The 13,394-nt window shown below is 39.6% G+C and overlaps 1 protein-coding gene across 2 annotated transcripts in view; it reads right to left on the bottom strand.

Annotated features, from left to right (window-relative positions):
- Positions 1-2,345: 2,345 nt before the first annotated feature.
- ARHGAP23 (Rho GTPase activating protein 23) overlaps positions 2,346-13,394 on the bottom strand; it is a 60,378-nt gene continuing 49,329 nt past the window's right edge. For both annotated transcript variants that reach the window (XM_075177028.1, XM_075177027.1), the window contains exons 18-24: positions 10,618-10,691; positions 9,202-9,291; positions 8,588-8,713; positions 8,364-8,405; positions 7,705-7,798; positions 4,214-4,245; positions 2,346-3,768 (exon numbers count right to left, since the gene is read on the bottom strand). In XM_075177028.1, coding sequence (XP_075033129.1) covers positions 2,812-3,768; positions 4,214-4,245; positions 7,705-7,798; positions 8,364-8,405; positions 8,588-8,713; positions 9,202-9,291; positions 10,618-10,691 — 1,415 coding nt within the window. In that variant the 3' untranslated portion in view covers positions 2,346-2,811. The remainder of the gene's footprint in view (positions 3,769-4,213; positions 4,246-7,704; positions 7,799-8,363; positions 8,406-8,587; positions 8,714-9,201; positions 9,292-10,617; positions 10,692-13,394) is intronic.

The following is a 13,394-nucleotide window of genomic DNA, read 5'->3' as shown; positions in this document are numbered from 1 at the left end:
TTATCTTTCTGATCGGAGTCAGTTTTTATGTAGTAGTGTAAACCATTACCCCTTCCAACAAATGATGTAATTGACAACATAAGAAGGTGTTATCTAATTAGGTAGTATAGTAAAGAACAATGATATAGATAAACGTGTGTGTACATATATACACACAGACACAACTAGTGTAGTATAAAAGTTCTCACTGAAGCACAGTGTGAAGGAGAATTGTAATGGGAAATGTACAATGGTGCATGTTTCAACTATACAGTACAGGGAGCACAGAGGACGTAATTCTTAGCCTGCTGTTAATGACTCTGCCTGCACCAGGCTGAGGTAACAAGGGTTTCATGTCAGAATGAGGTTAAATATTGTGATAATGGCACTTAGCTATGAGTGAGTCACCTAAGACATTTCATTGGGCAGAAAGACCCACCTGCCTAACAGTCAAGTGTGAGATGTTTGATAAGTTTACCCAACACTCATCGCTCCAGGAGATCAATGAGGCATAACTAGAGTGTGTTACCTCTGTAAACCCACCACCATTGTACTACTAGGTGTAATCTCCTTACAAATATATATATTACAGTGTATATGTTCCGTTATATGTCACCCTTCCTATAATGCTGGCCTTGTGCTGAAATCTGGCTATATAATAAGGGTACATTGTATGTAAATGGTTTTTCCTGGACAATACAGCCCAGTAGGAGGAACCTGTCCTTAGACCTTACAAGTATAGAACACTACAGCATACATGTCCTGCCCGGGACACATCCTTTTATGTACTCCAATTCCCTGAACTAAAAGACAGGCTGTTTAACCAATCATGTTATATGAAAGATATATGTACTTACATGGCCAGATTTTATTACTAGGGAGAGGCTATTTTTACATACCCCATGTATGTAACAAGCCAAGAGACTCAGTGAATTTGTAAACATAGTTAAACAATGCTGCTGTTCTATTGGCCAGAATGAAAAGTATAAACACTGATTTAAACCTCAGGAAAGTGAGGTACTCCAGTTATGGGGCTTTCTTCCTCACCAGCAAAAGATAGGTGCAGATCTCACAGTAGTGAGATTTATAAGTTTCATTGTACCCCTGGGGAAAAACCATGCTGGCAGCCTCATCCCACTACCAGTAAGCAGGTTAAAGGCATTCTAACCCTATTAGTTTTTATTTTCCTTTGCATTTGTCTAATAAAATATTGAAATGCATAATAAAATGCTTATTTTAAGACTTTACTATACATGAAGGTGTTCATAAAAAGGCTTGCAGGGTGCGTTCTTCAGTAGACTGCCATTATTTTTGTCTCTCCTTGTTACTACTAGGGTCCTCCTGTAGGTGTGGGTATGACATCATAGGGGTAGAGGGTCCAGAGTCCCAAGAACATGACAGGGAGCAGGGGAAGAAGTGGAAGACAACTGCCTACATTTGCTCATTGCTTGTACAGAAGGATAACATAAAACTATGTCTTGCATATACATTCCCCAGTAGCAAAGAACTCATTTTGATGTTAGAGTGCTTTTAACAGTAAAATGTAGGAGAACTGAACATGAAATGAGTGGATGTATTTTAATAGGTATCATTAAAACTTAATTATTGAACATAATTAAGGGATTTAGTTGGAAATGGCATGGCTGAGGCATTGTAGTCCTGTTTCCGTTGACTAAATCTAAAATTATGAATAAAATTGCATTATTGGAAGTGAATGGACATAGTGTTTTCCTGCCTTTGGCGAAGTTTTGTCATAATATCACAGAATGCAAAGTGTGACCATAAGGTGAACCATTGGGAGAACACAGACATTAACCTGCAAACACCAGGTTTTAGGTCTATTGATGAGTATTATTTTGTCATTCTTTACTGCAACTAGGTATGTGCGTCACCTCTTACAGGAGAACAATTACAGTGACATAGGTTATACCGAATTAGAAAAACAAAGAAAACAAAAAGATCTCTCCTATAGAGGAGGTATGCGCACTCTGCATTGTTTTTTTTTATTCCTTAATATATGTAGTATTGTACCTAGCAGTGCACCCCTCTTTAACACTGTGCAAGTCGTGTGTGTGTGTGTACACACTATATATATATATATATATATATATATATATATATATATATATATATATATATATATATATATATATATATATATATATATATATATATATATGCACCCACACACACACGTTAGACAGATGATCGATAGATATATCACTCTGCACAGTGTGTATGTATAAATATAACCAATGTACTGTACATGTATAGTGACCAGTATCTTATTTGCTAAATTATTGTGCACATACTGCCGTTCACATTCAAACAGTAGTCTGAATGGGAGAAAGGGTAAAATTATGCAATAAGGCACCAAAGTTCATGGATCCATTTACGTCCCCACTGTACTTAATGAGTTGCTGTGTAGAGTAATGAAGTGTATTGTCTGTCAATGGTAATCCCCTTCTGCATATAGAACGCCCAATAATCATCCTACAGCAGCGGGTTGTGGGAGACACTGCAGACATATTATAAAGACTCACTTACTGACCCTCCTATCTCCTTTACTATATTTGGTCAATGCCAAAAGGGATTAAGTTAGTTGCTTTGAAAGAAGAGGTAGGGACATATTCTGACAGGAGATGGCACCACCTGGGTATACGCTATTTCAGAACAATAAAGAATAGAAAAAGCAACTCTATGTAACAAGATGGCCTAAAGCCATGATATTATGGTCAGGCATATCTCTGTGGTGCATGAGTGCTGAAGATGTGATGAGACCACCCTGGTGTACATCTGGTTATATTAACAGTAGAAATTGCCAAGGAAGGGTTACAAATAATGGCGGAGCCCGGGAAGAGAAGGATTTTGAGATTTGGACCCTTTGTTGGCGACAGGTTCTTGAACTGTTGGGCTTTTGGCTTTCTGGGATTCCAAGCTACTGAGCCCAGAATCCCTCCCCTCGGCCCAGGCTCCCCCACTTAATCGGGCACTAGGTTCAGAAGCTGCTGTGGCTCCAAGGATTGGCTCTTTCCAGTCATTAAAATTAAGGTCAGTCAGCTGCCCTGGGAGCACCACAGTATGTCGCCGCCAGGCACTCTTCCTACGGCGAGTTTCTGGGGAGCCAGGCTTACGCAGTGCTGCCACACAAAGGTCATCTGCAGCCGGCCTTGAGCGCTGAGGCGGACGAGAGTGAGAAGACACTGGTTCATCAGAGGTTTCAAGTTTACCCTTACCCAATTTTTTGCGAGCTAGTGTATCCCCAGGAATTAGCCTTTGAGAGGTGAATGAGTCCTGAGAACGTGGTCTTTCGGTTTCTCTTCCTCCTCCCAGCTCCGTGTCGGTTTCCATGTGGCTGAATTCACTGCGCTCATCATCCGCCTCATCTCCACCCCGAACACTGGAGGCAGGCTCTGAGCACAGCGTAGACAGAGTTGAGTATCCAGAGACAATAGAACGAGCATCTGCTGGTATCCTCTCCTCTACCGGAGCCACCCACCTACTTCCAGGACCTTTATTCTCAGCTTCTGTGTCCTCTGCACCTGCCAGTTTTTGATCCTGGGGCTTTAAACATACTGGTTCTTGGGATTCCCCGGGCTCTCTTTGCTTGTCTAACACCTCAACATCTTGTTCAGTCTGCCCCACCCGGGTCACTTCCTGTTCAGAGTCATCCTCCTCTGTGCTGCTCCCAAAGCGCTTTTCATCTCTCCGCTTCCTGCGTTTGCGGTTGACTGCTGAAATGAAGGGAATGGACAGGATATCGCGGGCATAAAGCTCCTTTCGAGAAGCCTGAAAATAAACAGCAAGGTTACATACCAACTTAACCAAAGTTAATTCTGAAAGTTATCAAAACAAAAAAAGAAAATTCAGCAAAGATTGTGACTAATTTGCATATGTGACGCTTTTGTTTACATGCTTCCTCATCGGAGTGCAATGTGTATCCCAATGTGTCTTCAAACCTCTATACCTCTGCAAATGCCGCCATCTTGCTCTGCAAACCCATGCGCTTTGGAGGAAATCTAGGCACACTTGCTTAAATCAAGGAGCACGGTAGGACCAAAACTGATACTCATCCATTTTGCGCTTTGTAAATGATTCCCCACCGTATGTAAAAATAGCATCACTGAATCTTTTCCTTAAACAACCATATGACCTATTTATAGAACAAGTCTGTTTTCACTTAATAAAAAAGGAACAGCATTGCTTTCATCTACTGCACATGTGTAGCACTCACCTTGGCTTTGGCAGAATCACTGTTGGTTGAATCTGAAATAAAAGGAGAGGAGAGAGTTAGGCGTGTACAATGCCACAACCTTTATTATCCCTGCTGCCTATATTACACCCCCAAGAAGTGCCAGTTTCACCATTATGATCTTGCATTTCCCCTCTAAACCTTTCACTTCGACCATTATATTAAACACAACACAAATGGGTCACCAACAACCCACAAACATATGGTTAACACAATACATCACAGACACAACAACGAAAGTGCCACCTTTTAAATGTACTTACTAGAATGCATAACTTTCATTTATTATTTTACATTCCAGGCCTCCTGATGATGAAATTTCCCTTTAACTTCCTACTTCCATATCAAGAGGTCTTCAAAATGTGACAGGGGCAAAGAAAAAAAAATACTTTCTAATACTAACAATAATTGTTATCCCAAGTTATCTTTTTGTCAACATATGGATCATACTACATACCGATGTAGTTGATATTATAAAATGTTCATTTGTACCAGACAAATGGCTAAAGTTTTGTATTTTTGAATAGAATGTTTTACCTTAAAGTTGTAGCTACTTGTAAAGTGGTCATTACATGGACAGGTCCGCTCACTCAGCCTGAGCACCAAGAAAACGGCATCTGTGACTGATTGAATTGGATGGATCCAATGGCTCAGAGCTCAAATTGAGCAATTAAGGTCATACAGGGCACAAGTTAGTGTGGTGGGCTAATCATCACCCGTACCGGCAGATCACTGTTACCAGCTGACCAAGCTGACAGACATCAGGTTGACCCAGTCCGATAGTAAATGGTTCTGCCGGTTGTTTTGGGAGCACACAAGCAGATATATGAGGCCAGGCAGGTCTAATACAACCAGACTGTCCATCCAACTTGCTATGTTTATGAACAACAAGGCATAAAGCTGGCATATAGATGAACGTCTTAGTAAAGACACACTAACAAAAACCAGTTTTGCTCACACATGGACACAAACACATGGACTACACGTAAAGGAATATTGCAGGCCCCTCCAGCACGGATGAGATCTCACAGAGTAGAGAGAGGAGAGTGGAACAAGAGGTAGATTTTGTCAGGATGAGATATAAGCACATGATGGGACGAGAGTAAGTTACAGTATCAAAAACGTTAAAACATCATAAAAAAACTGTTCTTTTAGTTAGAAAATAAGATGTATTATAATGAAAAGTACAAAAATAAAATGTGACTAGCATTTTTGTCTCCATTTCATTGATTTGTAATGTTTCTGTCAGCCAACTGTATTGACATGAGTCATGCCAAGGGGTCTGCACAGACTCTTAGGACTCATCCAGTCAAGTGCTTTCGAACTAAGTATTCTTGTCACCTCCAAATGAAAGACAATGCAAATACCAAGACTAGAAATCCATTGCTTCCTGTGCTGTCCACACCATCAGGAAAGGGGGTAGAAGAGAGATGCCCCAAGAAATTTAAAATCTAAAAAAATGTGTTCTTCTGTGCCGCTTATCGATGTGTGTGAATAAAGCAACTCGGATGAGCATGTAAACAATCTATAATTGGCTGTCTTTATGGTGTGTTGCCTCGAATCAGTGTCCACAACGATAACAATGAAATAGTGGAGGAAGGCACAAAAAAAGGATGTCTGCATTTTTTTGTGCGGACAGCACAGGCAACATGGCATAAGGATCCACAGACGCGGTATTTTCAGCAGATTAGTCGAGTTATGTTCCATTTGGTACACAACTACTTTCTTGAAAGCGCTCATCTGGGTGAGCCTTCAGCTATAGGAAACTATCAACTAACTAGAGCTAATACAGCAATACATGATGTTTTAAAATACAAAGAAAAAAGTGACAATGAGCAGGGAAAGAAAAGCTACAGAGATAACAACTGCAGCTCTACCGTGCAGAGACGTTCATAAAACTATATCCATGTTCATAAAACTATATCCTCATTAAATCTATACTTAATCAGAAATGGTGCTGAATTTTAACACATATACATTATCCATTTATGGAGGAGAGGACGATGAAGAGAAAACAAAGGATCACATAAAGAAGTAGGTAGAATGGTTAGAGATAAACATTCACGAGGTACTGGGACGAGTGACACTGAGCCATTTACAGGTATTGGGTGGAGGGGCAGTATGGCAGGACAAGTGATGGGGTGGAGGGAAGTGGCTTTAAAGAGAATAAATGTGAACAGTTTAGGGCATAATCAAGGCCATTGTGAACAGACAACAGATCACTTTGGTTGTGGAGGAGCCTGCAGACACCTTGCTGGGGCCGCTCTGTAAGTGTGAGAGCAGCAGTAACACAGGACATCAGCGTGACAACGCCACACAGTAACAGCCATAAGATGTGTTAAACCCCTGGGCAATGGGTGGAAATAAGAGAGATGAAGAAAGCTAAATGATCTACTTTATAATCTATACTCCAGTCTACCCCTTTCCTTGTAATAAATGGCAATATTTTGGAGATAATACACACTCATTTTTATCAGTTCAATTATGTCAAATCAGTCATTTCCCTGAAGGAAACTGCCATAGATAAACCTCTAGCTTCAGCATTATCTTCCTCTATCCACCAATAATACGGTAGTTTATATGTTGCCATTTCATCTAAGCCGTATCTAGTGCAACTTCCATCTCTCTTACAAACACCCCGGTGATTAGAAGGGGAAGCGGTAGAAACCAAACCATACCCGTTGTTCACTGCTGCAGAAGATCCGCTGAGAGGAGAGAGAGGAGGAGGAGAGGGAGCAGATGCCGGGAGAAGGAGGAAAGGAAGAAAGGCTAGGAATTACTTGAGGTCACAACATGCCAGGGTGGGTCAGGGTTTTGCGCTTACACCATGAGTGGACTGAGTGATATGTCTTTCTAACATCAGATTGGCTACATTACCTACAGTGTCACATGTGTAAGTGTAACAGTCAGTGAGATGAAGGTAAATAGAACACTGGAGATCATTTATGAAGCACACTTCATACCCCTGAATACCACCCATTTTAACTGAATAAAGTTTTCCTCTTGAAATACTGTTCAGTTTAGACTTATTTATGGCATCTATCCCCTGACAGTGAAAACAAGCTTCAAAACAACATAATTCCTAATCTCACACCTAAAAGCTTGCCAGCCCTATTTTAAAAGGTGCTGTGGCTCTTTGGCCCCTTCTTGGTCTTAGTGTCCAGGGTAATTAGGAAGGTTGGACCCCAGTAGTCCAAGTATAATGGACAAAGACACCCAAGATTTCACCTCCACTCGAACCAACTCTTTCATGTCTGCCTTTGCAAACTCGTCTTTCACTGCAAATGTAGCTATTTTGCCTGCAGACCTATAAGCCGCTGTAGAAATCTAGATAAATTTCCGTAAATCAAGGCTGTACAGCGGGTCCACAGCTTCGACATGGCCGATTTGCTATTTGTAAAGGACTTCCTGTCCACCCACAAAACCAGTGTTCTTTCAGATCTACCCATCAACCTAACAATTTTAGGACATACCTGAGGTGTCTCCAGTTGCTATCGTCCGTCCAATATTTGGCAGAAGGTGTTCAATATTTGGTACAGACTGGGAATCTGACTCGTCCACTGGAGTCTAAAAACACACCACATGCATATGAAAAACATTGGATATTATGTAGGATGATATGAAGGCTGCAACAGAGGAGATCAGTGATAGAGGGGACAGGTAAGAACAGCAAGATACGAGAACTGGTAAGAACCTCAAAACAGATGGCAGGTAGGAAACGTGAAATGGACACGTAAAAGAATATAATGCAGAAATAGACAAGTATGTGGAATGGTGAACAGGTAAGTTTATAAGACAATGGATAGATGAGAACGTGAGAGAGGACAGGTAAGAACAACTTCATATATGAATGTATGATGGGTAAAAGTACAAGATGGAGGAGAAATAAGAGAGTAAGATGTAGGACAGATGAGTATAATATGAAGTAGATAAGAATCTGAGATTAAAGAGGAGCATGCGTGAGAGATGGAGAACAGATACGATGGAGGGGGAGGACGGGAATGTGTTTAAGACTGAGGACAGATAGAAAGCGGAGATAAAAAAATCTGAAAAATGATTCCCATTGAATACTATTACAAAATGACTGGATTTTCTGCATTCCTCGGCAATGTTTCATTCTCTGCATATTTACCTTTTCAGTTTTCTCGTGCTCTTCACTGAAGAACCAGTCAGACTGCAACACAGAGAAAGGGGAAGCGAGTTAACAGCAAAGGACAGATGAATACCTTATAGAACAGCAGACCCACTCTTTGTCACTTCTAATGTCTACCAGGGGTACAATATTGTTTCTATGCCATCCAGTAATCTATAATTACTTCTGTCATGTTTAGTGCATGCACACATGTCATTACTCACATGTTGGATGAGGGTTTCTACAATCTTATAGCGGTCTGGCATGTGTGTCACCATGTCCGTCATATTGTCCTCAGATGTGCGAACCAGCGTAGGGCCGAAAACCAAGGCCAGATTTCGAGGCTCCATCTAAACAGAAGGAAAGGAGATTTCATTTGTACTCACTGAAGGTAGACATTGTGTGGACTGAATCAATCACAAAAATAAAGTTAATTTTATATACTAGTGACGCCGCTGATTTGATATGCTGGACACCGTTTCAAAACATAAAATGGCTGCTTCCATTGTGCACACTCAACAGAAACATTTTAAGAGGATTGTGGATCAGATATATAGTATTAATATTTTGTGGTGCCAAACATACACACTGGAACAAACAAATTGGAATGCTCCCCTTGTTGGTATATGAAGTCAGGCAGTAATACTGAGAGATCTGTTTTAAACACTTTAATATTTACAGAATTTACGAACCATCTCATATTTTTGTTATTAAGGTTTGTGGTCTTTAGAACTGATAATAAACTGGTCTCTAATGTCCTCTCTGTACACTGATTATAAGAGTTATAATAAATCACACAAGCCCTTAAACCTCATTCTAACAGAGAGTAACCCCCCACCTTGTTTTTCTCAGAGTGGTCGGCTACTGTCTTCAGGTGACGAACAAGGAAGCGCAGTGTCTCATAGTAGTATGCGGGGAGTTCTCTAATCTGAGGATAAAGAAAATACATCATCTAATGAGACAATAGAGCAGAGGAAACCAATTGTAAACTGCAGATAACCATACAGTAAATCTAAATTATACTGCACTGTTCTTTTCAGTGTTCGGAATAGTGAGCTGTTAATGTTACAGTCCTTGCGACTTAAAATCAGCAAACTACTCCTAGCAAACTACTACAAATCCTTGTTAAACGCATGTTACTTAAATTGCTCAAGAATAAAAATACTTTTTGAAGAGGTCACGTTGATGTAAATCTAAAGCAAAGTTCTTCCTTAGGAAAGAAACCGCAGGTCCACAGTTCACAAAAGTTGTATTTTGGTTTTTTTTTTGTTTTTGTTTTTTTGTCTTTTTAACAGCAGAAGAAATTCACAAATATTTTACCGCCTTGACTGGTTATTTAAGGTCTTATATATGAAACCTAATCTTGAAAGTCAGTCAATTTTCATTTGAGATGTAAATGCAAAAAAAAAATCAAAACAAAAAAAAAATCATCAAACAAAAAAAAAACAAATCACAAAATGTTCATTTGGCTGCATTCAGATTTTCTTTTCTTTTTTTAATAAGAACACCACACACTTTTGTCCATAGACTAGTTTGTTTTTTTAATTTACGCTTTTATCTATAAAGCTCCTTCTTAGTATTTAGGGCTGTGGTCACCAGATGGTGAACAAAGTTTTAATGGAATGTAAAAATCATTGATCTTGAGTAAAAACATATATGGTACATATTTCTGGATCTGCTGCAACACAGATGACAGACCAAGGAGAAAATAATCTGGTGGTGTCAGGTTCCAGCAAGCTGTCAATGAAGGATGAAGCGTAGGAGCATTAGTCCACAGAATGTAATACAGGCATTACATTCATCCTTTGTTTCTAGATGCTCTTCTGCTGCTGATGTGCTTCTGCCAATGTAACTTTGATAATATAAGTAAACAATTCCAAAACAACAGGGTATTGTTTTATTTTCATTTTGAAAACCTCAATAAAACAATTAAAAACATTTTATAAAATATATTGCAGTATTCAATTATATTTCATAACACTATATTCAATACTGTTATCAAACAGCATGGACCACAGTGTGTAGATTCCAGGACTTCCACACAAGAACACAAGAGCATAGCTTCTGGTTATTCTGCCTGTTATATCTATATCTAGACCACAGAAAAATTGAATAATTGAAGGATCGGTACTTGCTGTATTATATATCACACATTTAATATTAGGTACTATTATGTTATTTTCGGAGAGCGAGAATGATGGAGACCAGAAATGACATAAGATTAGGTGGGGAACGCTGGAAAAATTTACACTACCAGTTTTCGAAGCCTTTTCATCCTCTCCCTAGAATCATCCGAGCGATTTGCCTCAATAAACTCGTTGTATTTGTCTGCAAAAGAAATGGATAGCAGACTGTAAACGTGCATCTATTAGCCTTGAATAACTCTTCCAACAAGTCAGACATTCATTAATTACAATAATATATGTACCACTAATAACAAAGAAAAACTTTTACATGGGCAGCAAGATGTATAATCTAAATATATTGATAATAATGTATGAGGACAAATTAAATATCTTGAAAATGCAAGTGTATGTTTGGATACATTTTATTACAATCAGGATGATCTGTCCAAGGGTATCTTTACAGTATATGCTGCCACAGGCACTTTTAGTGTTGTATTGAAATGGAAATTCAGTTTGTCATACGTTTACAAAGACTGCTCACGCAGGTACAATGCCTTTTTATATCACATTTTTGTTCTGAATTACAATATTTTTTTTGCAAAAATGATATTGCCTATGTGATTTGCAGTGAGAAGATCTAGTGCCACTTCCCACAAAATGCAGCAAGTACAATGTCCTATGTTGCCATGTGGTATTATGTGACAAATATTCCAAAAGGCAAACTTCTTCTAAGTTTTATGCTTCTACCACGGCTTCCCTATTCAACAGCAGAAGTTTCAGGTCACTGGATCCTTCTACTGTGGCTGCCCTATTTACCAGCAAAGATAATGGTCTTAAAAATCTACTTCTGCCATCTAATATTCTATAATTAATGATCACTATGCATTTCTGTTTGAGGCCAAACTGGACAGATTCATCGTCTCAGCTCCAAGGCTACATCTCCATATCCTACGAGACCCAATGTTTGCAGACTACACACTGTTTAGTCACAGTCATTGTTTGGCCACATTTTCCACCAGACCCGAGCAGCATATGATTTATCACAATCATTGGAAGGTGATTAGGATTGTTGGTCATTTCAAGACCATATCTAAGCAATTTGAGGCAATTTGGTCTAAGATGTGTAGCTTTAAAAAAATAAGCAAATCAAGGGATAGGAGGGGTTGTAATGAGCAGCATATTAGCTGCTTCTTAAGACTTTGAAAAGGTTTTTTGAATAAACGGTATTTTGAACTCTGTAAAGACAAACACGAAAAAAATATGAAGTAATTTACAGGGAAGAGTTCTGCACTCAATGTTACACAAATAAAAGGCCAATATTATGTTTATCTCCACATTAATGATATGGACTGTTTGTGGGGAGATTCACTTTGGCATGAGCTGCCTCTGAATATTGTCTCGATGTTTAGATGCACCTATTGCCGACTATTATGGTAAGAACTTTCCAGACATTTTTCTGTACATCTCTATGGGACACAAGGAAAGGGGAACGGATATTTATGCAATGCAGATGCGATGTGTCTCTGGAACAGTCTGCGGAGACACATGGGGTCACCGCGCACTGAAATGAATCTGCCCCTTTGCATGCTAACAGTGTGACAGCAGTTACGTCTCATTTAAGCTGGACATACACAGGTTTCGCACCTACAGCCCATGTTTGTCCAGAATATGTCTAAGCAGAAATATCAATTACACATCAATTTTGATGACCTTAATGCTTAATTTGTCCACTCTATCAACTGTTGTGTATGTGCTGCCTTCAGATACACAAAGAGAGTCAGTTATTGTCCAGGACATACAGGGCGAGTGTGTTCCTTGCTCGTTACGCTCGTTTTCCAGAGATGTACCATGAAAACAATTTTTTAATTTGTGGACCATCTAAGCACACGTGTGTGTGAAGTCCTTGCAGTTTTGGATGACCCACTTACTTATAACTTATATTTTTTTTAACTCATCTCATGAGAATAAAGAGACTTTCGTGCTGTCTTTATATCATGTGTCACATCAGTACATTTTAATTTGGGAGGAGGGGCAGATTGGGGTGTCAGTTGCTGAATGCGGATTAGTGTACTTGTGCACCTTGTACTGCACAATGAGAATTATACTTACCATTAATCCCTTTTCCCCTAAATATTCCATGGCAGCCCTTCCAGTTTAGGTGACCCCCATCCCCCCAGGATGGTACATAAGGAAGCCCTTCCTCTTTCCCTATGTTTTTTTTACTTGCCAAACATTCTCTAAAAAATATTTTAATAAGCATGGATGGGTAATTGGGCTGCTATGGAGTATTTGAAGGAAAAAGGAATTGGGAGCATAATTCACATTTTTCCTCTACAATCCTCCATGGCAGCCATTGCAATGAAACGTACCAAAGCAATACAACAGGGAGGCCCACAAAAAAAAAACACATCAAAAACAAATAGACACTATTCAGTGAAATAAATTAATGAGACTGCAATTTGGCTATGAAGATATTTCTGGTACCAGACCACTAACTATTCTCTAACCAACATTTTGGATCTCCCTTCTGCACTGCACATCCTGATCGGCTTGAACTCTGACTGTAAGACTACTTTCAAGCACCTTAATGCTTCGCTGGAAACTGTCTTGGAGAACAGAGACCTGCGCAAAAGGGTTTGGATTTTCCCTTGCGAAAAATCCAAATCTCCTTGCGGGGGTACCTGGCAAAGACAAGGGGCGCATTAGACTCTGCACCTCAAAGTTTAGTAGTGCCAATCCCAGCAAGTAGGCACCATCCCCTGATTACCTTGTGACATCTTTTTTTCTAATACGAGTGATGAGTGGAAATGGAGGGAAGACATAACCAAGGTGAAAAGTCCATGGAACAGTCAGAGCATCTGTTCCCTCGGTCTGTGGAACATCATGCAGAGAGAAGAGCTGGGTA

This window comes from Mixophyes fleayi, chromosome 6 (genome assembly GCF_038048845.1).
Source record: "Mixophyes fleayi isolate aMixFle1 chromosome 6, aMixFle1.hap1, whole genome shotgun sequence".
Classification (NCBI taxonomy): Eukaryota; Metazoa; Chordata; class Amphibia; order Anura; family Limnodynastidae; genus Mixophyes; species Mixophyes fleayi.
This window is presented reverse-complemented; position numbering and strand designations above follow the sequence as displayed.